Source organism: Schistocerca nitens, chromosome 2 (assembly GCF_023898315.1).
Source record: "Schistocerca nitens isolate TAMUIC-IGC-003100 chromosome 2, iqSchNite1.1, whole genome shotgun sequence".
Classification (NCBI taxonomy): domain Eukaryota; kingdom Metazoa; phylum Arthropoda; class Insecta; order Orthoptera; family Acrididae; genus Schistocerca; species Schistocerca nitens.
This window is the reverse complement of record NC_064615.1, coordinates 877,714,053-877,740,506: the sequence shown is the minus strand read 5'-3', so window position 1 is coordinate 877,740,506 and position 26,454 is coordinate 877,714,053. Positions and strand designations below refer to the sequence as shown.

At 45.2% G+C, this 26,454-nt stretch overlaps 1 protein-coding gene and 1 non-coding gene across 2 annotated transcripts in view; one reads left to right on the top strand and one right to left on the bottom strand.

Moving 5' to 3' along the window:
* Nucleotides 1-26,454, bottom strand: part of LOC126235408 (glutamate receptor ionotropic, kainate glr-3-like) — a 161,047-nt gene that overhangs the window by 8,911 nt on the left and 125,682 nt on the right. Inside the window, exon 9 of the mRNA XM_049944130.1 lies at nt 8,915-9,071. Coding sequence (XP_049800087.1) covers nt 8,915-9,071 — 157 coding nt within the window. The remainder of the gene's footprint in view (nt 1-8,914; nt 9,072-26,454) is intronic.
* Nucleotides 21,621-21,695, top strand: Trnat-ugu (transfer RNA threonine (anticodon UGU)). Its single transcript has one exon. It is a non-coding gene; the product is annotated as a tRNA-Thr (tRNA).

The following is a 26,454-nucleotide window of genomic DNA, read 5'->3' as shown; positions in this document are numbered from 1 at the left end:
AATTGGTTATTTCCTTTCTTCGTCGAGTTAGTACTTTTGTTACTCCTTCATTCTCAAGCGGCTGGACGGTTTTGGGTGAAATTTGAGATGGAAATAGGATATAACCTGAGTTAATTCGTAGGCTACATTTTATTCCAATAAAAATAGCTGTTTCCTTGGAATGGTCAACGTATTATAGTAGATTTTTGCTCCCTTTACTGGCATGTTTTGCAATTCGCTGTTCATCCGCGTACAAAATTTTTCCCTTAAGTAAATGGGGGAGTTGTGAGAGACACATAATCTGTCAGCTGTTTCCACCACCTCTCCCCCCCCCCCCTCCCCCTCTGTTCCTCGATGTCACGTGGTTTGCTGGGCCACAAGTGGCTCCCGCATCAGAAACTCCAAGAGATAACTTTTGTGATGGCGCATACAGGTGAGCAGTGAGTTTCGGAATTAACATTCTCTGCGAGGTGCAACTAGTATCTAAATAGATGCAGGTGCGTTAACATCTTTTTATTGAAGAACACATAAGTGGTGGTGATCAGTTAACTATTCCTGCCGCGCGGGGTAGCCGTGCGGTCTAGGGCGCCTTGCCAAGGTTCGCACGGCTATCCCCGTCGGAGGTTCGAGTCCTCCCTCTGGAGTGGGCGTGTGTGTTGTCCTTAGCCTAAGTTAGTTTAAGTTAGATTAAGTAGTGCGTAAGCCAAGGGACCGACGACCTTAGCAGTTTGGTCCCATAGGAACTTTCCACCAATATCCAATTTCAACTATTCCTGTGCAGTGCAGGAGCAGACGACATGTTGCTAACCAAAACATTAATGTAATTAGAAATATTAGCCATCTGACAATCGACATGCCAGCCTAAAACCGGTTATGGTGTTGAAATAAGGCATTTTGAAAGTATTTGTGGCTGCATTGTTCATCAACAAGTACAACCTTCTCTGGTTTCGGCTCTTTAGGAAGAATGGGCTGTCATTCCTCCACAGACATATAGAAACTTCTTATAAAGTGCCCCAGCAGAGTCCAAGCGGTCATAAAGGCAAAGGATGGACGCCCCATATTAATGTCCACTTATAAGTGTCCAGATACTTTAAATCGGATAATAAGTGCCTGCAAATATCAACCACGTGAGGATGCGCCCGGCTGCTGACAGTAACAACGCAAAAAGCGTCAGATATATTCACCACTAGAGGAGGTTCAACGTCCATAATGTATAAAATAGAAAGCGGATACTAATTTACGGTGTTCCAATTGTAGATATCTTAATAATGTGTTAACAAAGCTGGAAATGCGGGATACAAGAAAAGTCAGCATTCCCTTCTCACATAGTGCATTCGACTTCTCTTCTACCAAAGATGGCTCACATTCAGTCCAGTTCTACATGGAGCTGGTGGGGGGGTTGGAGAGCGGACTAGGTCTTTCGGGACTCATCATATGATCGGGTTCTAAGACTGTCTCTTTTTCACGGGGCGGGGGAGGGGGCGCTCTAGGCCAGATGGTGAACCTCTCATCTCCCAAATGCGAGATCAATGTCTCGTCGACCGATGACTTAGCAGTTTTGTACCTTGCCCCCTCTTTCAACCAACAAACCAATGTCTCGATCTCTGTTTTACCTCGCTCAGCCTTGCGCATCTACACAAGCAGTTAGCACTGACTATTGTTACCTCACTATTTAGTAGCTTGGTATACATAAACTGACGAGTGATAAATAATCAAAACATATGAAGCAGTAGGAATTCCCCTCTCGTGCTAAATTCTTAATCTTGTAATCGGACTACAACCTACGTTCTCAATTAGTCCCTTTACTACCTTTCAAGTTAATCTCTGATGTCTTAACACATGTCCTATCATCCTGTCCTTTCCTCTCGTCAGTGTTCTCCATATGCACCTTTCTTTTAAAATTTTATGAAGTACCTCCTCATTTTTATCCAAGCGATGCACCTAATTTTCAACATCTTTCTATAGCGCCTCCTCCTAAACCCTTTGATTCCCTTCTTTACCGATTTTGCTGCAGTCCATGATTCACTCTCATGAAACGGCTATTCTCAGAAATTTCATCTTCTGTAATATAACCTATTTCATAAATAAAATTCTTCCAATCTGAAACATAGATATACATCCTTCACAAAATTTAACTTTTAGGTTGACCTATTCTACATGCTCAGTGAAAGACGTAATTATTTACGCACACCATCTCTGTCTCTACATTACAAACATATCCCACTGTCAATAAAATTCTACTAGTTATGTGTACGCATTGTGTAAAATTCTCCGACGTTACAGTCACTGTTGCAAATGGTCTTCCTTACTGTGTGTTTAGAAAAAAAAAGTTAACACTCACATATCCGGAAGAATGTTGTTGACTGAGGAAACACGGCGGAAGCCGGTGCTCACATATCCCACTGTGTTTAGTTCAAATCCTCTAGATAGTGTTGGTGGGGCATCCCTCGTATTTATGGAATAGAAAAGTGCAGAAGGGCATTAGTACCTCAATTTCAACATTTAACTTAAAAGTACAAAGATTAAATTTATAAGCTGAGTTACTATCCTTCCTTGTAGTGCATGAAAGACAGAAAAAATAAGAAACCAAAGAATTTTTTCGTAGAAGGCAGTTTGATAATAAAATAGAAAACGGTACCTCACAGAACGCTGGAAGGTCTTTACAAACAATTCTCCAGTGTGGATGTGAGATGTTAACTGTGTTTCAATGTTGGGAATGGCAACCCAAAGGGAGTACTTGTTTTGTAAAGCAGCGACATAGAGACTGAGGCTTAGACAAAGGTTTCAGACAAGCAGCCACTGCTGACCACTTGGCTACAACAATACAAACTGGGAAGAATGTTGGACGCAGAAGGTCAGACATAGCCATCGGAAAGCGATTACTGCAAGCTGGGCTAGAAGCGACAGTGCTTTCTGGTTGTACTTGTTCTCAGACATCAAAAGGGTTTAACAAATAGTGTAGCAAAAAAGCCAGATGGTGGACTGAAATTGTGTTTAGTGCTGGGAGTGGACATCACCTCGTCAGCGGTGATGGTCGTCTGCGAGTACAGTGTCAATATGGAGAACAACAATTCTCAGAGTGTACAGGGCAGTGGCATCCAGGACTAACTCCACGTGTCACGGTATGGGGAGCCTGTACCATGTAGTGATGATGTTACTCAGATGATACAGAAACAGTGTACATTGCACAATGTGAACAGAACAACAGCCAGTCGATTCAGCTGCCGTTCCTACAATGCCCCGATTACTTGCTCCACCAGCAGGACAATGAGCGTGAACACACTTCATCTGAAGTACTCCCCAAGATGGTCGGTATCTCCTCGGACCTGCACAGTCACAAGACCAGTCCTCTAGAGCGTGAGTAGAACGAGGTATGACAACGTGTGGTCTGGTCTGGTTTCCATCAGTGACAACATCATTTGAGCAACTGTGACAACAGTAAAAATAGTGTAGAACACTATCCCTGAAGAAGACGTCGATGATGTCTGTGACCATACATTTGCACAATAGCAGCGCTGAAACGTAATAAAGGAATGCTACACAAGTTACTGAAACTGGTGTCCAACACCACCTGTTCCTAGGTCTACAGCCACATAAGGCGATCATTATCCTGGTGTAAGCCAACCATACAAAATGTTAACACCGCCATAAAGGACCACACTGGTCGATTTGAAGTGCTGTGTATGATGTAGAACTGGTAGTAGGTGGTCATGTGACATGCATGGCGTAAGTCATGGCAGTGCACTGGTGTGTATGTGGTAACTGGTCCTACGGAACGAGCGCAGTAAGATGAGTTGAAGTGGAGATATGACAGTATGGGGCAAAGGAGCTGCCATTTTTGAACAAGCTCGTGAGGACACCTTAAATGAATTTACTCATTTTGTTGGTGTACCAAAGCGGGCTGTCCAACGTTTCGACAACTAATTGTGTAACATTCTGTTCCATGATAAATAATGTAAGAACAGTGGACCTAAACAGATCCTAAGTGACGGGGTCTGGTGACGAGTGGCACATTATCTCAATGAAAATCGGTTTCAAAATTGTTCAAATGGCTCTGAGCACTATGGGACTTAACTTCTGAGGTCAACAGTCCCCTAGAACTTAGAACTACTTAAACCTAACTAACCTAAGAACATCACACACTTCCATGCCCGAGGCAGGATTCGAACCTGCGACCGTACCGGTCGCGCGGGTCCAGGCTGTAGCGCCTAGGACCGCTCGGCCACCCCGGCCGGCTCGGTTTCAAACCAGATATAAATATCTTGTACATGCATTCAACTTGTAAATGTAGCTGTTGTCAATCAGTACAGACCCACCTCAGTCACTTTCCTAGTGAACATTGTGAAACGAACGGCATGCTATGGGCGTACTTTGTAAAAGGACACTGGTACAGTGGCACATACACTTGCACGTCTTCAAAGGGCCTAGGAACACAGAAATTACACAGCAGCTGATGGGAAACGGATAGTGTAATCTTACACACTACAATTTTTCTATTTTCAAATCATGCAAGAACTTGGGTCCATTGAGGGGCCATGAGGCGTTTCACTTGCCATGTGTGGAGGATGTAGTTGAGGTCAAATGTGGTTCTGCGATGTTTTGGTAGTGTTTTCTTATCGCAGCCAACAGCGTTGACACAGCGATTCTCGTCATATTACCGAAGTTAAGAACAGTTTGACTTGGCTAGCACTAGGATAGGTGACTGTCTGCGTCTCTAGAGCGCTGTTTGTGATTGGAGTGAACACGTCCCTTATGTGGCCAGTTGAGGAGCTATTTGATTGAGAAGTAGCGGCTCTGCCCACGAAACCTGACAGAGGCCAGGAGAGCGGTGCGCTGGTCAGATGCCCCTCCATATCTGCTCCCAGTGACGCTTATCAGTGAGGATGACATGGCGGTCGATCGGTACCATTGGGTCTTCTGAGACCTGTTCGGACAGAGTTTTCTTATCACAGCTTGTGCACAGTTATTTAGGTGAAGGTATATGCAAAACAGGATGTTTATAACAACATTATCACAGAACAAACGTTGCCTTTTCTTGTATACCTTTATGCTGAGTGTGCTGTGAACATTCATGTCATACACGCTTATAGGCGTCGTGTTAACAGGCACCATTTTGCTCCTCGACAGATCTTATAAATCACCTAGAAGTAATCCCATAGAAAATGCATGCGGTTGTTTTGAACAGAGAGTGAAAAGTAATACTCAGCATCCGTGCAATTTGATACCTCTACTGGATCTAATCACTTCTACAGGATATGGTGCACCTGAGGAAATTGATGAACCCACTTCTTGGTGGAACTGAAACAAATATGTTTCACGGAATTTCATCTGGCACCGTTGATTTATTATATTTTATATATATGGTCCTCGGGCGAGACGTCGGATGTCATAGTGAAAACTCCACAATATTTCGTCAGCGCAACTGGCCGACATCTTCAGGTGCGACGAACACACTGCTAAGGCAGGACCAGAGCTCCCCATTTATGCCAGTTTTAGGAAGGAAGTGCACATGCGTGGAGGCGCCAAATTCGATGACCAATAGCGGCGATATCAACTGATAGCTGGAAGGACAGTAACGCCACCTACAGGATGAAGAACCAAATACTTCGGCGCACGCGCGGAGGCTGCCGCCGCTGCTCTGCGCTGCCATCGGCAGCCCCAGCGACCTCTGTCGGAAGCCGCAAGCAGTACTGCGCGTCCACGTAGGCGCCTTGATTATTCTCCCGTTGTCAACAGAATATTTATGTTGCTGGCGAATCGTCGTCCGTCTTATGACCTAACGTATTCCTCTCTGCTCGAAGCGACTTCAATATGGCCAGTGCAGGATCCCATGCTGAAGTAAGCTGAAAGCCCGTATCTCTGTTTACAAGATTCGTCGAGCTACGTATTTCCACTGCTTCCTTAATAACACTGTCCCAGTACGAACTCGTCGATGCGAGAATTTTTGTATTTAGGTAATTCATAGAATGGCCTGTACTGAGACAATGCTCGGCCACTGCAGACTTTTCTGGTTGCTCCAGACGAGTGTAGCGTCGCTGTTCAGTGCATCTCTCTTCTACAGTGCGACAAGTTTGTCCGATGTGCGACATGCCGCAGCTACAAGGAATCTCGTAAACACCGGGTCTTCTTAGGCCAAGGCTGTCCTTAGATGAACCCAAGAGAGCTCTGAGTTTACTCCATTTTTCAGTGCGTAAGTAGCAGAAAGATGTCGTGAATGGTACGAGGGGTGCGCAAGCAGATTGGTTGTACTCGGGATTCCAGTACACTTTTCGATACAAGACCCTATTTTTTTTTAACTTAATCTCAGTTCAGTTAGCTGGCCTTACTCTACTTTAGTAGAAGGGCCTGTATGCCCGCATTGTACCATTCTACTGGTCGACGTCAGAACGAACGTCTTGCTGCATCAATAACCTCCCCATCATCCACGTACTGCTTCCTGCAGAGTCATTTTTCATTAGACAAAACCTATTGAAGTCAGAAAGTACGAGATCCGGGCTGTAGAGTGGATGAGGAAGAACGGTCCAATGAAGTTTTGTGAGATCCCGTTGGATGTGCAGACTTGTGTGAGATTGAGGTCTTGCGTTGTTATGAAGAAAGGGAAGTTGGTGTGCATTTTAGTGGCGACGAACACGCGGAAGTCACTTCTTAAATTCCCTGATGGTAGCAAAATTCAAATGGCTCTGAGCACTATGGGACTTAACATCTGTGGTCATCAGTCCCCTAGAACTTAGAACTACTTAAACCTAACTAACCTAAGGACATCACACACATCCATGCCCGTGGCAGGATTCGAACCAGCGACCGTAGCGGTCGCGCGGTTCCAGACTGTAGCGCCTTTAACCGCTTGGCCACCCCGGCCGGCTCCTGATTGTAGCACAATGCTCTTTAGAGTTGACGTTGCAGCATGAGGGAGACCATCAAACAGAATAACCCCTTCAGGGTTCCAGAAGACCGTCTCCATGACTTTATTGGTTGAGGATGGGGCTTTCAACATTTCCTTGAGAGGAGAGGTGGTATGGCGTGACTCCATAGAGTGCAATTTTCTTTCCACTTCGAAGTGATGAACCAATCCTTCATCGCCTGTCACGGCCAGCCACATAACGTACGAGGTATTCCACAAAGATATTGTGTCGTTGCTCTGTATAGTCTTCTGATAGGCAGTGAGGAGCCCAGTGGATACACACCTCAGTGCCCCACCTGGTGGATGTGTGTGTCGGCACTACCAACAGAGACGTCCAGTTGTGCGACGAGCCGTCCGATTGAGATCCATCAGTCGCTTCAAATGAGTGTGTCAGCACATTCCAACACTACACAGCTGTGCGCAGCCAGCCAGTGCACAGAATATTGGGCAGGTTTGTGCGACCTTGTTGTGATGGTGACAGATGTCTCGCCCAAAGAGTTACTGTACTTTTATTTACTGTGAGGTCTTTATAGGCATTCTGCAAGCGCCTATGAATATCTGCGATGCCTGGTTTTCCATGGAAAAAAAAGAAGAAGAAGAAGAATCAGTGAGATATGTCTGCTTGGAACACACCTTCGACGCCACTTTGAAAGCTACATATAGCACCGTGATCTATCAGAACATGATGGAACTATATGGGCTGAAGGGGGTATGTTCGAGGATGTTCCATAACAGTCTGCATTTTTTCCACCTGAATTTGCCAAAAAAATGTGTTGCACTAGTTGTTCAACGCCACTTGTATTACGTTCTTGAGTGAGGTGTGTGGAAGCAGAGGTCCAGGATTTTGGGGATATGACTGCCCACATCGTGTTATACTGACTCCACTGTAGCTTGAATGGATTTTTAAGTTTCTTTTATATGCCCGACTTCTAATTTCACCACACAAGTCTCTAGGGTTTAGCAGCTATTGCCCGATGACGACACGTTATACAGAGACTCAACGTTCCTTTGTTTAACAGCGCGTCGTCAAAATAAGTATGAAATGCTAATGTCTTTGCAATACATAATGTCGACTATGGAGTTAAAGTTCGTACATATTTTTCCATTTTAGAGAAGAGAAACCTTAAGCGCTTCTGCTTCTATAGTGTCAGTATCAAATGTTCACTAATTTCAATTTACTTCCTATCTCAGTTCAGTATTTAACACAAATTATATATCCATGTCATTTCAGAGATATTACGTCGGTTCCACACTAACGAAATAACACTTAATTGCCATTTAACATCACTTTTATAATCCTTTTTCTTATGACGTAAATGTTAATGAATGATCACTATCTAGGAGGAAAGAGGGATTGACCGTAATCATGAGATAATACCTTTTAATCAGCCCGAAACCGTTAATTAAATAAAAAGTCACGTTCAAGGATGATATGCGAACAACTTTCGTTACGTCCGTTTTCACGTATCTGTCAAAACTAATCCTGTCGCCCACAATTCAAATTAACACTGACGTTAATCCCTTTTGTCGGAACATCGAATCGTAACTATTATGTGAAAGTTTATTCTAGCCCCCGAATTAATTCCTTTCAGATACGCACACGACCGAACAGCAGAACAGAACACAAACGACTTGTTTTAACAACCGAACAACGCAATGACGTTACATTACGACAATGTCCGCCCAGTGAACATCTCTTTGCCTTTACCTCCTCTACTCTGCTTAATTAAATTATTCCTAATTACAATTTATTCAGCTATTTAACGAAAACGTATAACAAAAAATAAAATAAATTTATGCCAACGTAAAAGATCAGTTATAGGGGCTAATGAGTGCCATGACTAGCTATTCACACTGGGTGGCCACTGAGACGCAGGTGACGCGGCTGGTGTCGCCGGTCTGGGACGCAGCGCGTGAGTGCGCTGTCGGCGCCCCGTCTGTGCTCTCGTGTTGCCTGCCAGTGGATGTGGTCCTGGCCCAGAGCCTCTCGGCCAGCAGCAGCACCAGTGAGAGCAGAGCCGCGGCGGCCAGCACCAGAAGCAGCGGCGCCACCGGCGCTATGTAGACCGGCCGCCAAGACTGGACCCGCAGCGGCTGTAGCTGCCGCAGCTGCTGCGGCTCCATCGCGCTCAGCGGCCAGTGCTTCCGTATCAGTCGCGGCACCACGCCCTCCGTGTACAGCTTCAGCAGGCTGCAACAGCCCGGCACCATAGCATCAGACGAGCGCAGCAGGCAAAACACTACGCATCTAGCTTATAACCTATACATGTATTCTGCTAACAACTGTGAACTGTAAGAGGCTTGCCTCGCGAGATTAGCCGAGCGGTCTTGGGCGCTGCACTCATGGACTGTGCGGCTGGTCCCGGCGGAGGTTCGAGTCCTCCCTCGGGCATGGGTGTGTGCCAGCGATGTGGAAGGCTTAGTATACCGTTAGCAGAGCCTGTTCTGTTGATGGTGCGAATGGAGCGGTCTAAAGTTGTGGTGATTCTCGTGTACGACTGTGATGGTGTTATCCTAACACATTATGTTCCTCCATGGAAGACCATCAATTCACAGTATTACTGTTCATTTTTGGAGCATCACCTGCGACCAGCTTTGCGAAAGAAGCGGCGACACTTCCTGCACAACCCACCCATCAGTTTGCACGACAATCCGCGGGCGCATATAGCTCAAGCTGTGGCTGCTCTGTTCAGTCGATGGGCCTGGGAAGTACCGTACTATCCGCCAACTCCCCGGAATTAAGTCCTTGTAACTTTGATTTGATTCCGAAGATGAAGGAACCACTTCGTGGATTTCGTCACAGAACTGTTACAGAGATTCGACAGGCAGTAGACCGCTCCATTCGAACCATCAACAGAACAGGCTCTGCTAAGGGTATACTACGCCTTCCACATCGCTGGCAACGCGTTCTACACAACGCTGGTGACTACTTTGAAGGACAGTAACAGGTGCAAACATGTCTATGAGGTATCTCGCCTGCGCTCACTATTCATCACGTTTACTTCGACGGTAAAGTATTCTTAACACGTGTATAGAATGACAAGTGGCAAGACTGCAGGAAGAGAACAAACATTTCGATGACAGGATGGACAGTTTATAATGTGAAATAAAAATAAGTGGCAGGAGGGAGTTAAGAATACGGCTCGTCCGGTATTCAGTGCAACTGCTTAACCATGAATCCGTGGTTGTTAAGATGCCCTGAATATTCCACGTGCTAAGCTCGGACCTTTCACTGTTTCTATTTTGCTTTATTTCAAAGTTCAGTACACTTTCTTTCTGTCTTCATGCTCGAACTGTGTTCAGTTTTTGATGGGCAATCCACTGCGCCATATTACCACTAAATCTGAGGGGGTGGTGGGTCCGATGAGGAGTTTCCCTTGTTAGCAGAGGATACTTAGAATGGTACCACACATTAGGGGTTCTTCCCATTCCAGTTGTGTATTCAGTGCGGTAAGAATGACTCTTTAAATGCCTCTGGTCATGCTGTAAGAATTGGTGTAATCTTTTTCATATTTATTTCACTTTCGCATAGTATTGCAGCACCGTTTGTCTTTCACACCACTGGCAGGACGAGTCCGACTGGATTCAGTAGCAGGTCATGCGTGAGGTACCTAGCAGCATGTGGTCTGTGCTGCGAGCCCCTCCTCTGGTTGGTGACAGAGCAGAGCAAGTGAGAAGTTCGAATTAACTGGTAGAGACAAGCATATCCTGGAGAAGGCTCAGCAGTGCCGCCTGGAGTCCGAGTGGATAGCTTTGAGCCAACAAGGCAGTGGGGTTCTGGAACCATAAACAAGGGGAATGCCTGAAGTTGGATGGAGTAGCAGACAGTGTTCGCCACAGAGGATACTGCAGCAGGGGGTTATACTGAGCCCCTTTTGTACAGTTATCAGTGTGGAGGCGTATATACACTACTGGCCATTAAAATTGCTACACCACGAAGTTGACGTGCTACAGATGCGAAATTTAACCGACAGGAAGAAGATGCTGTGATATGCAAACGATTAGCTTTTCAGAGCATTCGCACAAGGGTGGCGTCGGTGGCGACACTTACAACGTGCTGACATGAGGAAAGTTTCCAACCGATTTCTCATACACAAACAGTAGTTGACCGGCGTTGCCTGGTGAAACGTTGTTGTGATGCACCGTGTAAGGAGGAGAAATGCCTACCATCACGTTTCCGACTTTGGTAAAGGTCGGATTGTAGCTTATTGCGACTGCGGTTTATCGAATCGCAACATTGCTGCTCGCGTTGGTCGAGATCCAATGACTGTTAGCAGAATATGGAATCCGTGGGTTCAGGAGGGTAATACGGAACGTCGTGCTGGATCCCAACGGCATCGTATCACAAGCAGCCGAGATGACAGGCATGTTATCCGCATGGCTGTAACGGATCGTGCAGTCACGTCTCGATCCCTGAGTCAACAGATGGAGACGTTGGCAAGACAACAACCATCTGCACGAACAGTTCGACGACGTTTGCAGCAGCATGGACTATCAGGTCGGAGACCGTGGCTGCGGTTTCCCTTGACGCTGCGTCACAGACAGGAGCGCCTACGATGGTGTACTCAACGATGAACCTGGGTGCACGAATGGCAAAACGTCATTTTTTCGGATGAATCCAGGTTCTGTTTACAGCATCATGATGGTCGCATCCGTATTTGGCGACATCGCGGTGAACCCACATTGGAAGCGTATCACCCGGCGTGATGGTATGGGGTGCCATTGGTTACACGTTTCGGTCACCTCTTGTTCGCATTGACGGCACGTTGAACAGTGGACGTTACATTTCAGATGTGTTACGACCCGTGGCCGTACCATTCATTCGATCCCTGCGAAACCCTACATTTCAGCAGGATAATGCACGATCACGTGTTGCAGGTTCTGTACGAGCCTTTCTGGACATAGAAAATGTTCTATCGCTGTCCTAGCCAGCACATTCTCCAGATCTCTCACCAATTGGAAACGTCTGGTCAATGGTGGCCGAGCAACTGGCTCGTCACAATACGCCAGTCACTACTCTTGATGAACTGTGCTATCGTGTTGAAGCTGCATGTGCAGCTGTACCTGTACATGCCATCCAAGCTCTGTTTGACTCAATGCCCATGCGTGGCAAGGCCGTTATTACGGCCAGAGGTGGTTGTTCTGGGTACTGATTTCTCAGCATCTATGCACCCAAATTGCGTGAAAATGTAATCACATGTCAGTTCTAGTATAATATATTTGTCCAATGAATACCCGTTTATCATCTGCATTTCTTCTTGGTGTAGCAATTTTAATGGCTAGTAGTGTATATTGGATGATGTGCATGTTAGGTTAAGATTTTCTGATCGTATTTTCATTTATGCCCGCTGTAGGTTTTTATTATTATTGTTATTATTGTGGCATAAGAGCTTACTGTCCTGAATTGCCGGCCGCTGTGGCCGAGCGGTTTTATGCGCTTCAGTCCGGAACCGCGCTGCTGCTACGGTCGCAGGTTCGAATCCTGCTTCGGGCATGGATGTGTGTGATGTCCTTAGGTTAGTTAGGTTTAAGTAGTTCTAAGCCTAGGGGACTGATGACCTCAGATGTTAAGTCCCATAGTTCTTAGAGCCATTTGAACCATTTTGTCCTGAATTTTCACGTTATTATATCGGGTGTTAAGTCATTTGGCAAATCGAGCGTGAACTTCTGGTATTTATTGTCTTTAAATGCAGTCTGATAACTGCATGGTTCACATTATTAATAAAATTATATTAATCTTTGTTAAGAGTCCACAGCTGCACAACCCCCAGACAAACTACTCCCATCTAAATAGTGCGCCACACAGTGACACATCACAACATATAACATCAGGTTGTTAATTTCGGTCTTGATGACCTCCCTGAGACCTGAAAAAAAGCAATTCTTCGATCACATCGTGCCAACATATCTAAATACGGTACAGTCAAGATAAAACGCCAAATAAGCTTCGTCGTTTTTATGTAAAACTGTAGGTTTCCACATTTACTATTCTAAGAGAAATGGTGACTCAGTGCAGTTACTGAGTGAACGCTTGAAAGCATCTGCTAAGGCCGATGTCCAACAGCTCACAGCTGAGATCCCTCGATTTTCCTGACACTTCCGTCGGCAGGTGCATTTTTTCGATAATAGATTATTTTCTTCCTCAAATCAGGTCTCTTTTTTCGAATTTCCACTTCTAGATCTATTAGATGGTTATAATTTCTCCGGTCTCGGGTGTTTTAAGTCAATGCAGACAGTTAATAACCAGAACTCCTTTCACATCCCATAACACCGATGCTATGATCCTTTCTGCTTACGACGCCGTCTTCTTTGGACTGAAGAGCGGATTTCTGTCCACCTTTTTGTTGTTGTTCTGATTATGGTGTTGTTGTTGTCGTGTTGTCGGTGTCTTCAGTCCTGATACTGGTTTGCTGCAGCTCTCCATGCTACTCTATCCTGTGCAAGCTTCTTCATCTCTCAGTACTTACTGCAACCTACATCCTTCTGAATCTGCTTAGTGTATTCGTCTCTTGGTCTCCCTATACGATTTATACCCTCCACGCTGCCCTCCAATGCTATATTTGTGAACCCTTGATGCCTCATAACATGTCCTACCAACCGGTCCCTTCTTCTTGTCAAATTGTGCCACAAACTCCTCTTTTCCCCAATCCTATTCAATACCTCCTCATTAGTTATGTGATCTACCCATCTAATTTTCAGCAGTTTTCTGTAGCACCACATTTTGAAAGCTTCTATTCTCTTCTTGTCCAAACTATTTATCGTCCATGTTTCACTTCCATACATGGCTACACTCCATACAAATACTTTCAGAAACGAGTTCCCCACACTTAAATCTATACCCGATGTTAACAAATTTCTCTTCTTCAGAAACGCTTTCCTTGCCATTTCAGGCTACATTTTATATCCTCTCTACTTCGACCATCATCAGCTATTTTGCTCCCCAAATAGCAAAACTCCTTTACTACTTTGTCTCATTTCCTAATCTAATTCCCTCAGCATCACCCGACTTAATTCGACTACATTCCATTATCCTCGTTTTGCTTTTGTTGTTGTTCATCTTATATCCTCCTTTCAAGACACTGTCCATTCCGTTTAACAGCTCTTCCAAGTCCTTTGCTGTCTCTGACAATGTCATCGGCGAACCTCAACGTTTTTATTTCTTCTCCATGGACTTTAATACCTACTCCGAATTTTTCTTTTGTTTCCTTTACTGCTTGCTCAATATACAGATTGAATAACATCGGGGAGAGGCTACAACCCTGTCTCACTCCCTTCCCAACCGCTGCTTCCCTTTCATGCCCCTCGACTCTTATAACTGCCATCTGGTTTCTGTACAAATTGTAAATAGCTTTTCGCTCCCTGTATTTTACCCCTGCCACCTTCAGAATTTGAAAGAGAGTATTCCAGTCAACATTGTCAAAAGCTTTCTCTAAGTCTAAAAATGCTAGATGTGTAGGTTTGCCTTTCTTTAATCTATTTTCTAAGATAAGTCGTAGGGTCAGTATTGCCTCACGTGTTCCAACATTTCTGCGGAATCCAAACTGATCTTCCCCAAGGTCGGCTTCTACCAGTTTTTCCATTCGTCTGTAAAGAATTCGCGTTAGTATTTTGCAGCTGTGACTTATTAAACTGTAAGTTCGGTAATTTTCACATCTGTCAACACCTGCTTTCTTTGGGATTGGAATTATAATATTCTTCTTGAAGTCTGAGGGTATTTCACCTGTCTCATACATCTTGCTCACCAGATAGTATAGTTTTGTCAGGACTGGCTCTCCCGAGGCCGTCAGTAGTTCTAATGGAATTTTGTCTGCTCCCTGGGCCTTGTTTCGACTCAGGTCTTTCAGTGCTCTGTCAAACTCTTCACGCAGTATCGTATCTCCCATTTCATCTTCATCCACATCCTCTTCCATTTCCATAATATTGTCCTCAAGTACATCGCCCTTGTATAGAACATATGAAAACGCTGCTGCCCCTATGGTGTATACTGGCGAATATATATTTTATTGATATTCACGAGGACCACATTGGAATCTTCAGGGCAATGCTTAAATTCAGCAGCCAGTTATCACTTTCTAAATGATTTGATAGCGCCTGCGCTGCGGCTGTCAGTTCTCTTTCTTCTTCTGCTGCACAATTTCGGTCTAAAACTGATTAGGATTTACCTACGTAGCGTAGGCCGTGCATGCTGCATAGACCACGGCAACTCGGCCTGCGGCCGCAGCTCGTGGTCGTGCGGTAGCGTTCTCGCTTCCCGCGCCCGGGTTCCCGGGTTCGATTCCCGGCGGTGTCAGGGATTTTCTCTGCCTCGTGATGCCTGGGTGTTGTGTGATGTCCTTAGGTTAGTTAGGTTTAAGTAGTTCTAAGTTCTAGGGGACTGATGTCCATAGATGTTAAGTCCCATAGTGCTCAGAGCCATTTGAACGAACTCGGCCTGCGGGTCGCGCAAGGCGTGTTTACAGTCTGCAGCCGCTTCCGACCGCCTCGACCTTCAATCGTACAACAATTCCCGGCGTCTTTTAAGCGAAGTTTCAATCAGAATAGCAACATGTGTTACATCACTATACGCGTCTTTTCCATAGCATCCAAATGATGGTAAAAAAAGTATAGCGTCTCATTTAAAAACATGTACTTGCCCCATTATCTCAATATAAATGTTGTGATTATTGTGCATGTACCAAAGTATGTCGATATGTGCAATCGCCAACGGGATAATGGAGGTGTTATTCGGATAAGTGTGAGTAGGATTCTCACAGCAAAGGTTCCGAACAAACTTAATTACGTATGAAGATAGTTCATTCATTAAGGAAATCCACAATTCCGACGATTTATGCCTGTTATCGATATCGATACCCTAGTGTGTGACATAAATTTCAACTTGATGCATCTATCCGTTAGTGTGAAACAGGGGTGTTAAGAGACGGAGAGAAAAACCGTTCAGATAACAAAAAAAGACAGTATTTTTTTTCGTGTGACATAATTACTGAGCAATAATTTTCGGATTTTTTTACTTGTATTGACCTCGCTTCTTGCCAAATTCCATGATTCAAGGGGCTGTACGCTACAGGTTAGATGAGTGAGTTTGCGAGTATCAGAATGAGTGATATAAATGGCTGTATCTTGTGACTTCACTGACGTAGAGGCTTAAATTTTTCACACCGGTAAGTGACCATTGACCTTAGTACATAATAAATAAATTGGAGAGAGATATAGCTCCGCGTTAGTGAGATACAAGGTTCTTACCAGTCAGACAGAAAGACGGACAACAAAGTGTTCCGTGTTTAGCGATTGAGGTACGGAACTCTGAAAGTGACAGCTGCAGGCGGTATCAAATCATTTTAAACCTTTCATCGCAACTACGGACCCAATTTGAACGTAGATCATCTATTTCTTTACAGCGGAAACTGAAAGAAAAGCGTCACCATCTGCCTTGAATGAATTTCAGTTTTCGTCAAACCAGCTTTTCTATGAAGATTCATCACTTCACGACATTCGATTTCCTTCATTTCGCAGCATTTACGCCCCACATCCTTTTAGGCAGCTGCCAACAGCCAGCTACTGTAGCTTATAGTTTCGGGCCGAGCTTGTTGAAAGTTGTTCGAACCTCTGATGAAGAAGATTACACACCAAGTGCTGCGGTCCTTGAGCGAGGCCGAGAAAGTTTTAGCTCATTCTTGTATGTACAAGGGGGCAGTCAAATGAAAACGAGATGTTTGATAAACTGTAATAAACTGTTTTTTCAAAAGTAATCGGCATAACTATAAATGCGTTTATCCCACCGTGAGACGAGACGATCAGTGATATCTGCAGTTGCCTGCGAAACATGATTGCACCCAGGGTGCACCTCTTCATCCGAAGCAAATCGATGACCACGAATGTCTTTCTTCAGTGCTCCAAAAATATGGAAATCGCATGGGGAGCGATAGAGACTGTATAGAGAATGAATAAGGGCTTCCCAGAAACTGCCAAGGTTATTTCGAGTACGCGGCAGAAGGCTTTACACACCCTTCATGCAGGTCCGATCTCACCCCATGCGTTGTCAATGTGTTTGAAGCCCCGAAGAAAGACATTCGCGGCCATCAATTTGCTTCGGACGAAGAGGTGTGCGCCTGGGTTCAGTCCTGGTTCCGTAGGCTACAATAAACATTTTTCTATGAAGGCATCGACTCACTAGTTACACAGTGCGAAGTGTATTAGGTTGGTGTATAAGCTGGTAGCGTTTTTCCGTGAGTATAATAGACACAATAGATGCACATAACAGAGACTTTTGTCAAGAGTAATGAATTCTACTTCACTATTTACAACATTCTGCCAAAGCTGGGGTGACTTTTCGATTCCGCTGTAGAAATTACGCGATTTTGAGGAGAAGAACTGGTGGAGCCATGTTCGGAGCTCATTTTCAACCGAAAAGGAAGTTCCCTGAAGGTTTTTCGATAGAAAGCGTTTTTGTCAGTCTAGCGGAAAGTAGGCGGGCGTTATACATTAGCGTTGTTTCAAGCAGTCTTCCTGGTCGTTTTTCTTGGACTGTGTCTGCAAGAATTCTCAGATGTTGACAATAAATATAATCAGTATGGTTTCACCACCTGGAAGCAATTCATAATACACCACACCACCGCTGTTCCATATTATCTTTTGTGGACTCATGCATGTCTTTGTATGGGGTATTGCTGCTTTGTTCGGGCTCAACAATTTATTTGTTTTCCTGAAGTTAGCATAAAGACACCACTTATCGTCACCAGTAACTATACAGGATGCGAATGGTCGGTTATTTTCAAGAGCCAGCTATTGACGAGCAAGCAGAGATGTATATACGGCCACCCACTGATTTTTGTGATTTTACATGGAGCATGCGGTACCCTTACGCCAGATTTTTTTTAACCTTCCTCACTGCATGCAAATGCCCCATGATGGTGGAATGATCACTTTTTATCACGTTTGCCAATATTCGTGTGCACTGACGTGGATAACTGTGGATTAATGCGTTTAAACGATCTCCATCAAGCCGGCCGGTGTGGCCGAGCGGTTCTAGGCGCTTTAGTCTGGAACCGCGCGACCGCTACGGTCACATGTTCGAATCCTGCCTCGGGCATGGATGTGTGTGAGATGATTAGTTAGGTTTAAGTAGTTCTAAGTTCTAGGGGAGTGATGACCGCAGATGTTAAGTCCCATAGTGCTCAGAGCCAAATCTGGCAGTTGTGAAAACGGTGCGCGTAAACGCTCGATTTCTGTCACTACGTACCCCGAAAACCAATCGTTGTCAAACCGGCACACGACAATTTAAAATTTATATTCCCTATATTGTAGGATTTTAATGTCATAAACGTGGCTGATCACTCTCAGCAATTGACATTAATTTTATTCGACAGGGGAGTCAGATACGTCCAACAGTTGCGAATGGTAAGCATTTAATCTTTATAGGTATCGAATATACATGTTAATTTCTAACAAGTTATTATTTTTAATAGCTTCTGAGAACTTATATTCCAGTAAAGGATAAATACGATGGTAATTCCAAAAGTAAGGTCCTATTTTTTATAAGTACATAGACCTGTTTATTTCTACAATGGTTTACATCAGTTTACAGCTTGAACACTTAGCTATTTTTTGAGATAATCACCATTTCTGTCGATGCATTTTTGTAGACGCTGTGGCAGTTATTGTGTGTCCATGTCATACCAGCTCACCGCCATGCTGTTCAGAAAGTTATGAACCTCTCTTTCACGTCGTCGTCGGAGCTGAATCGCTTTCTCAAATGTTCTCGTCACCGTGGCAACTCGTTGCATGTGGTCCTCAGTCAGCATGCGTGGCACCCATCTTGCGCACACCTTCTGGTAGTTCAATGTTTCCATTAAAATACTGTGAGCGGTGCTTCGGGAAACCTCAGGAACCAACGTGCAGAGATCATCCAGGGTGATCCGCCGATCTTTACGCATGCTTTGCTCAACCTTCAACACTGTCTCCTCAGAAATTGACGGTCTCCCGCTCCTTTGTTCGTCGTGAATTTCGGTCCGACCAGCTGCAAACTCTCTACACCACTTAAGAACATTTTTGACATCCATGCACGACTCACCATACACTTCCGTCAATTGGGCGATGGATTTCAATCGTCGCAGTGCCCTTTGCGTTCAAAAACCGAGTAACTGCGCGCAATTCGCACTTGGCGGTAACATCCAACGGGAGCTCCATTCTCAACGGCTGCCAGAACTGAGCACCTCAGCGCGGCGTGCGCATGTTTACACACAGCGCGTGAAGCACTCTTCATAACAGTGTGACCAACTGCCACACAAACAGATTTCTGTACTTACAAAAAAATAGAAGACCTTATTTTTGGGACTACCCTCGTAACTATAGTTTGCGACTGTTGGCTATACCTGACTCCTTCGTCGAATGGACAATATACAGAGGAATTACTGAAAAGGTGGAAAAAGTTGGCCAGTGACCTCACTGGCGAAGCAGGAAATCAATTTGTCGTTCCGTAGTGAGGGGACGTGATAGGGGGAACGCTTCCTAGCTTGTCTTCCAGTGTCGACAAGTCATGGGCTTGCGTGTCTCTTACCCGTCAGCAGCTACAGTAAAAATTTCAACCGTAAACAACACGGATTCGTCAATGCGCATTACACAGATGGTCTGCCTCGGGCATGGATGTGTGTGTTGTCCTTAGCGTAAGTTAGTTTAAGTTAGATTAAGTAGTGTGTAAGCCTAGAGACCGATGACCTCAGTAGTTTGGTCCCATAGGAACTTACCACAAATTTCAAATGTATTAAGGCGCGCAGTGTGGCAACACAGTTTGAGGCACCATGTCGCCGGCCGCTGTGTCCGAGCGGTTCTAGGCGCTTCAGTCCGAAATCGCGCTGCTGCTGCGGTCGCAGGTTCGAATTCTGCCTCGGGCATGGATGTGTGTGTTGTCCTTAGGTTAGTTAGGTTTAAGTAGTTCTAAGTGTAGGGGACTGATAACCTCAGATGTTTTAGTCCCATAGTGCTTAGAGCCATTTGAACCATTTGGCACCATGTCACGGATTGCGCGGCCCCTCCCGCCGAAGGTTTGAGTCCTCTCTCGGCCATGGGTGTGTATGTTGTTCTTTGCAAGTGAGTTTAAGCAGTGTGTAAGTTTAGGGACCGATGACCTTAGCAGTTTGGTCCCTTAGGAATTCATACACATTTGAACATTTGAACAGATGGTCATCATCAAAAGCGGTACATATCGGGTGGTTATAATTAAACTTTCCCTTTTTAAACCTTACAATACGAAAAATAATTACTGTGCCACTACCAAACTTGGCAGCATTAATGTCCAGAGTATGGGGTACATGATTTACAATCGTCACAGCGCCACCGTTCAGTTCAAACTATTGCCACCAGGTGCCGTGATCAGTCATTGTGATTCACAGTCTCGTACACCTGACGTGTCGGCATGAGCTCAGACAAAAGGAGGAGGGCATTATTGGTGAAGCTCTACTCCCAAAACACAATAATGCTGCAGCTACTCTTCGAGAATATCGCTGGCTGAAAGAATTAGGGAAGGGTCCTCTTTCTCCCCCTGGTGTGCGGAGCATGATGAAGAAGTTCGAATCAACTGGAGAACTGGGCGTCGCTCCCGGATGAGGCCGACGACCGGTCGTACCACAGGTGGCTGATGAAAACGCTATTGCTATGGCAGGCAACGCTGTGCACAATTCCCTATCGTCGGACAGTGCTGGTGCTGTGTCACTACAGTTGAACACCCCGTCGTCCACTGTACGGAAGGTGCGTCGAACCATTCTCAAATAGTATCCGTACAAGATCCACATCGTACAGCACCTTGCACCACAGGACGCACAACGACGTGTTCACTTCGATCTCCACTTTCTCGCAAGGATTGAAATTGACGAGGGCTGGTCCTGGACCATCCTATGGACAGAGGAAGCTCATTTTTCTCTGAGGGTGAGGTGAACACACAGAATTGCTGAATGTGGGGATCTTCACCTCCGGTCACTCTGAATGAAGTTCCTCTGCATGGTGAACGTTCGCCGTATGGTGTGCCTTTACAGCTACGTTTATCATTGGCCTATTCTGTTTTGAACAGGGTGGCACTCAAGCACCAAGAAACGTGCAGTGTGGTTGCCCAGGTCTACTGCGATATGCTTCGCCAGCATCTCACACCCGCCCCACAGGAGAGAGACGCGTTGAACTCAACAGTTTTCGTGCAAGATGGGCCCCGCCGCCCTTCGCTCGTGAAGTTCATCTGCTTCTACGAAATACATTTGTAAATGATCGAATTATCAGCCGATCGTTTCCAGATGGCCGGCACGATCACGATCTCACTCCAGTGATTTCTGGTTATGGGATTATCTGACGGACAGGGTTTACCAGGGGAACATTCACACATGTATGACGGTAGTATCTGTTACCGAAAGATCAGTTACCGTGGATGACCACGCAGCTTTGCTAGAAATGAAATGATAATTAAATGGACACCCTAGCTGCAAACTGGCGTTGATGTACTTCATTGGGGACATGTTGAAAATGTGTGCCCCGACCGGGACTCGAACCCGGGATCTCCTCCTTACATGACCTTCTTGTGCGAACGCACACGCTATGCCCGAACTCGTACGGGACTTGGTAGATTAATCTGCCACGAGTAATGAGTATGACGGGCAAACATCTATTGGGCGTACTAAGAATGTAGTGGTGTGGACATGTTGGGAATGTGGGTCTCACGGGGAGCGTCCAAGGGAGAAGTCCCTGCAGACGCACTATCCTCTGTGCCCACGGTGGCTCAGATGGATAGAGCGTCTGCCATGTAAGCAGGAGATCCCGGGTTCGAGTCCCGGTCGGGGCACACATTTTCAACATGTCCCCAATAAAGTACATCAACGCCTGTTTGCAGCTAGGGTGTCCATTTAATTATCATTTCATTTCTAGCAAAGCTGCATGGTCATCCACGGTAACTGTTCTTTCGGGAACAGATACTACCGTCATATATAGTTAAATATGGCTTCCCGGCCATTGACCTTCTTGTGCGAACGCACACGCTATGCCCGAGCTCGTACGGCACTTGGTAGATTAATCTGCCACGAGTAATGAGTATGATGGACAAACATCTATTAGGTGTACTACGAATGTAGTGGTGTGGACATGTTGGGAATGTGGATCTCACGGGGAGCGTCCAAGGGATAAGTCCCTGCAGACGCACTATCCTCTGTGCCCACGGTGGCTCAGATGGATAGAGCGTCTGCCATGTAAGCAGGAGACCCCGGTTTCGAGTCCCGGTCGGGGCACACATTTTCAACATGTCCCCAATGAAGTACATCAACGCCTGTTTGCAGCTAGGGTGTCCATTTAATTATCATTTCATTCACACATGTGCTGATCTCAGGTGCAGAATATCAAGAACGTAGCCAGCGTACCTACGAACATGCTTCGTTCTGCTGTGCAGAACGCAATCCGGAGCTTTCAGACTCTTCTGGACCCTGATGGGCCCGTATTGAGCGGCTATTGTAGCAGTGGTGGCACAGGAATATAATTGTATGATGTATCGTAGCAGCACATTAAGTGTGTTTCAATTGAATTTATTCTGCATTATTTCTCTTCCCTATGCCCTTGACATTAATGCTACCAATTTTGGTACTCCTGCGGTAATTAGTTTATGTGTTACAACGTGTTAAATAGGGAACGTTTGATTGTAACCACCGGTACTTGTAGCAAGGAACATAATAGTAACTTACGGCTGTTGTAATACAACACAATTTGTAGAAGAAAAATGGCATTCAGAACATTTAGTAAATATCTGTGATGGTGTCTTATAATGCTTAATGCGCTGAAACATAAGTAAGATACTGTTATTAACCAATTAATCATTTGCTAACACAGACAACACAACATCTCGTCAGGAAATTACAGTGTTACAACTTTGAAGTCGCTGAGGGTGACAGCAATCTGAAACATAGAACAATCGAAGAGAAGTGTTCCGAATGGTCCGACTTTTTACAATCAGTACTTGCAGGCCAGCAGTCAACTAATCCCTCTGTTAGTACACCTAGTTTTCTGGGATCTCATATCATTCCAGTTTGTATATAAGATCGGTATACATGCTGTCTGAGGTGCCGCCGTACTTGTCAGTATTGGCTCTTGGAGGACAAAAGTTAGATGCAGGCAGATGTGATAGTGTGACACACAGATTCCGCCTTACAGGAGGGGGGAGGGGGGGATGGTGAATGAGAGACTGTTGACCTTAGTTGCTTAGTCTCTTTAACCATCCAATTATCATAGTTTAGTTGAAGCTTTTTTACAGTTCGTGTAGGTGAAAATTTCTTTAACGGTTGAGCAAATATTTGAGGTGAGCAGCTCAACTGAATCACGTTGTATTTAATTAATAGTTAGAAGGTCTATAACACTTTACAGGGAAACATACAACGCTAGGAAGGACGGTTAGAGTTTAACGGTCTGTCGAGAACGCGGTCATTATAGATGGAGCAAGAGTTCGAATATTGGAAGGACGGCAAACGAAATCGGCCGTGATCTTTGCCAAGTAACCAGCCCGATATTTTCGTGTAGCGATTTAGAAAAATCACGGACAAACCGAAATCTGGATGGCCTGATGGGTATTTGATACGTGCAGTGTTCGAACCACTACACCGTCCACCGAGCGAGGTGGCGCAGTGGTTAGCACACTGGACTCGCATTCGGGAGGACGACGGTTCAATCCCGTCTCCGGCCATCCTGATTTAGGTTTTCCGTGATTTCCCTAAATCGTTTCAGGCAAATTCCGGGATGGTTCCTTTGAAAGTGCACGGCCGATTTCCTTCCCAATCCTTCACTAACCCGAGCTTGCGCTCCGTCTCTAATGACCTCGTTGTCGACGGGACGTTAAACACTAACCACCACCACCACTACACCGTCTACTCGTTAAGATCGACTTACTGAGTAGTACCAGATTTCAAATGTAATTGCAGATTAAACTGTACGCCAAAGAAAGACTAGAGCCAGGAACGCTTGAATTTCACGAGGAATGTTGTTACCGACTTGCAAAGATTAGTCAGTAAGATCATTGCCAGCGACACTCAATGTTTCCTGTTCGCGACCGATAAACATACGGTTTTAAGCTTCCGTGAAGTTTAAATCACAATGGCTCTGAGCACTATGGGACTCAACTGCTGAGGTCATTAGTCCCCTAGAACTTAGAACTAGTTAAACCTAACTAACCTAAGGACATCACAAACATCCATGCCCGAGGCAGGATTCGAACCTGCGACCGTAGCGGTCTTGCGGTTCCAGACTGCAGCACCTTTAACCGCACGGCCACTTCGGCCGGCTTTAAATCACAGCTCAGTCCTCTGCAGACTGAAGGTTTCACTATAGTTTATACTTAAACGTTTTCAGGCCAGTAAGAAATCTGATAAGAAGTTCCGTAAGCTAGTATTCTGTCCACTAGGCAGTAGTGAAAAATGTTATGGAATGAGAGTCGTAAGTCATGTAATACAGCGTAAGCCCGGGCATCTCTAACAACTGATTTGTGAGGGATCTCGTGGACGAGCGGTATGTGTTTTTAACGCTTTGCAGACAAGTGTCTCTGTCTGAACTTCAGGCATTTTCAACTATTCTTCGTAATTCTGAGTGTTTTTGTTTCCGAAATTCTGAGAAGTTTGCTCCAGTTTGTGAACACTATATTAAAATTATTGACAATATTACTATCATATTAATGTTAATATTATTAATAATAGCACATACATGAAAAGGGCAGAGGTAAAAAAGAAATTTTACATTTGTATGAGGAGTATAGATAAAGTTTTAATTATCACACCGAATATGTAAAGTCACGTAATATCTATATTGCGCAACGCAATTAGAGGATCACGTTTACGAAATGCCGCGTTTATCTCCCATTACGAAGCATAGGTTTCAAATCTGACTCGAAGATTACTACACCATTCCTCTGTAATGATGCAAAAGCCGGGCGGGCTGCGACGTCACCCCTGGGCTCCGCGATGCTTCATACAGCAAGGTGTCACCACATTCAAAAAGAAGGTCAGAGCTCAGAGGTTCATGTGAGATGTGAGGTTGGTTAATGATGTGGAAATATCACCAAATTTTACCACAACTCTTCTCAACACCACCGTTGAGGTGTCAATCGATGGGAAGGTCGTCAGGCCCCTTCTTATACTCGTTTCACTGCTTCTTCTGACGTCTCTCTGATAGAGGTCGGAACTGCTGCACCCAGAGCTGCAATCACGCGGTTTTCTTATTGGTGGTCGAGGAATATATTTAAGACACACTGCCGCTCCGAATCGACACATCTGTACAATAGTAGGCCATCTGGAATTGGCCATCTGGAATTAGTACGATGTCAAAGTTGCTGCCTTTCTGCAAGCGCCTACGACTTTGTCGCAGGTTGTTGCTGTTTAGGTACATTTTTAAACTGGTCAACTAAGGGGGATGGGTGACACCGAGGATATTACCGAAGTCGGGTGTCCTAGTAGGACTCTTCACCGTTTTATTAACGCTTTTGTCAATGTTGAGCCCCTCTGTGATCACGGCACAGGAGGGGGAAAGCAGGAGGGCAGAAAAAGCACGAGCACCCTTCATTTCTTCGGATCGCGCAATTTGTCGAGTGGTTTTGAACGGTCCCTAATGGTTTCACCTGCACATCAGAAAAAAAATTGTCGTATCACTGCACTCCAAATGCGTGCGATCACGTTCAGTGTGATTGCTGGCTCACAACGTCTTTACAGTAGGGCTGAGTCATCTGGATGAGAGGAAGGAGCAGTCAGCAGCGTCAAAAGTAGTCGAGGCTGTCGTCCTTTGCTCATCGCTCTGTGAACTGTCGTGTCCGACAGTGAAGTTTTTGGGAATTAACGTGCCAAGTGAAGGGCTGGTTTCGCTGACGCCAGTTATACCCTCCCCTATGCCGTTTTCGCGTCAATTCTGAGCGGCGGTGGGACTGAAATGTTTTTCCTCGGATACCCATTCTAAGATTTAAAGTTTATTTTTGGAATTCAAGGAAAGGGATGTGAGCCTTATATTTTCATAGGATGTGTCGTATTTCATATTTCTACGCTACACGTTTTTCAGACAGTAGTTTTCAGTAGTCGACATGTTACGCCACAAGGTTCTGAGTACGAACAGTGTGAGCTTTGCTTGATAGTATAACTGTTGCAGAAAGAATTCTAAGACCAAGTATGTCGGCTACGCTCCTGTTTTGTCTTAAAACAGCTTGCAGAGCACAGAGAGAAAATTAACAAGCAGAAAAGTTACACCATAAGGAACCCACCTGATTTCAGTACAGACTTCCGTTGCAGAGACGTCAAAAGAAGCGATGAATTATGGGTAAGATGGGGTGTGACGACCTTCTCATTATGTAATACGCCAACGTGGCGTTTGGCAGAATAGTGGTGAACCCAACCTTACACCTCACAAGAACTTCTGAGCTCTGGCCTTTTCTGCACTTGCGGCAACACTTCACTACTTGAAACGTCGCCGAGCCGAGGGTGACGTCAGAGGGTGCCAGGCTTTTGAACCATTACAGAGGAAGGTTGTAGGCACCTTTGAGACAAGTTTCAAAGTTAAGCGTCGCAAAGAGGGATAATTACGGTGTTTCGAGA